Source organism: Cyprinodon variegatus, unplaced genomic scaffold (assembly GCF_000732505.1).
Source record: "Cyprinodon variegatus isolate N-32 unplaced genomic scaffold, C_variegatus-1.0 Scaffold1597, whole genome shotgun sequence".
Classification (NCBI taxonomy): domain Eukaryota; kingdom Metazoa; phylum Chordata; class Actinopteri; order Cyprinodontiformes; family Cyprinodontidae; genus Cyprinodon; species Cyprinodon variegatus.
In genome coordinates, this window is record NW_015152050.1 from 118,986 (window position 1) to 120,333 (window position 1,348).

A 1,348-nucleotide genomic window follows, 5' to 3' on the forward strand; every position below is an offset into this window, starting at 1 on the left:
GTGCATAGATCATATCATTTATTACTGCAGTTAGTGAAGTATAGCTGTCCTGCTGTGGTTGGAAAACGTTTCCTTTCCATCGGGGTTACGCCTGTGAGAGGCGTCCTAGGAGCAGGAAGCCTTTCCTAAGGACCACTGGAAGGGAGCGACCAATCAGCACCAGGCTGCTCTGATCGGGTTCCTCTTCCTGCTCCCATCATGCTCTGCTAGGAACGAGCTGGTTTGGTCAGAAAAAAGTTTGTTGGTTTTAGAAGGTTAATCTGGATGCAGCTCCATCATGTTTCCCAGTTCCTCAGTGGAACATCAGTGAGTTTAAATGTTTTTTTCTGCTGTTAATCTGATGTTTCTTTGCAGTGGTCTAAGTTTCCGGTTCCTTTTTCTGCTCTCAGATTGTTCTCCACCAAATGCAGCGGCTGCCTGGAGCACATTGCTCCTACAGAGTTGGTAATGCGCGCTCTGCAGAGCGTTTACCACCTCAGCTGCTTCTGCTGCAGCGTCTGTGGGCGCCGGCTGAGCAAAGGAGACCAGTTTGTGGTGAAGGCAGGTCAGCTGCTGTGTAAGGCCGACTATCAGATGGAGGGAGCCAGCCCCGAGGCCTCAGACTCAGGTAGAACTAAACCTTTCCTCTAAATCGGGTTCTTTATTTGTTGTTTTTGTGTGAATCTGAATCTGTTATTTTTAATCAAGTGATGTTTGATGTGTTGATTGACAGAAAAGAGTGAAGAGGAAACTTTGGATGTTAAGTTAGAGAGGAGAAGCGATGACAGTAAAGATCCTCGCCGGCCTAAGCGGCCGCGCACCATCTTGACCACACAGCAGAGACGTGCCTTCAAGGCTTCCTTCGAGGTCTCCTCCAAGCCCTGCAGAAAGGTGAGGCCGGCCTGCTTCTCTTCCTGAACTTTGCCCTCCCTCTGAAAAGGCGTCCCCGTGTCACAGGGTGGAGATTTTCCTGACAGCGCCTACTTTCCTCATCATTTCTGGTTCTACTTTCATTCTAGTATTTGTGCTGTTTGTCTCTGTTGGATGACATCATCATAGCTCTGAAAAGCTCCCTGACTTCCACTCTCCCTCCACACTGACCGTGTCCCGCCTGCTCTTATTTTGAAATCAGTCTCACTTCCTGTCCAAACAGTTTTTAGTTTCCTGTAATCCATCTATGCTGCAGAGCTGGTGGGAATCACTGCATTCTGTTTGTAACAGAGTGAAACCAGCTGATTGCATCCAGTTGCTGACTTTTCAGGATTCTCTCCTCCTGGATCTGAGTATATTAATCTCACTGTATTAATCTCAGTGAATTAATCTCAGTATATTAATCTCAGTGAATTAATCTCAGTATATTAATCTCAGT

The 1,348-nt window shown here is 47.0% G+C and overlaps 1 protein-coding gene across 1 annotated transcript; it reads left to right on the forward strand.

Moving 5' to 3' along the window:
* Positions 1–277: 277 nt before the first annotated feature.
* LOC107104037 (LIM homeobox transcription factor 1-beta.1-like) lies at positions 278–870 on the forward strand (the record flags this gene model as incomplete). Its single annotated transcript, XM_015403942.1, has 3 exons — positions 278–306; positions 390–607; positions 713–870. Coding segments are annotated over exons 1-3 (405 nt in total), but the record flags the coding sequence as incomplete, so codon positions are not given.
* Positions 871–1,348: the final 478 nt, after the last annotated feature.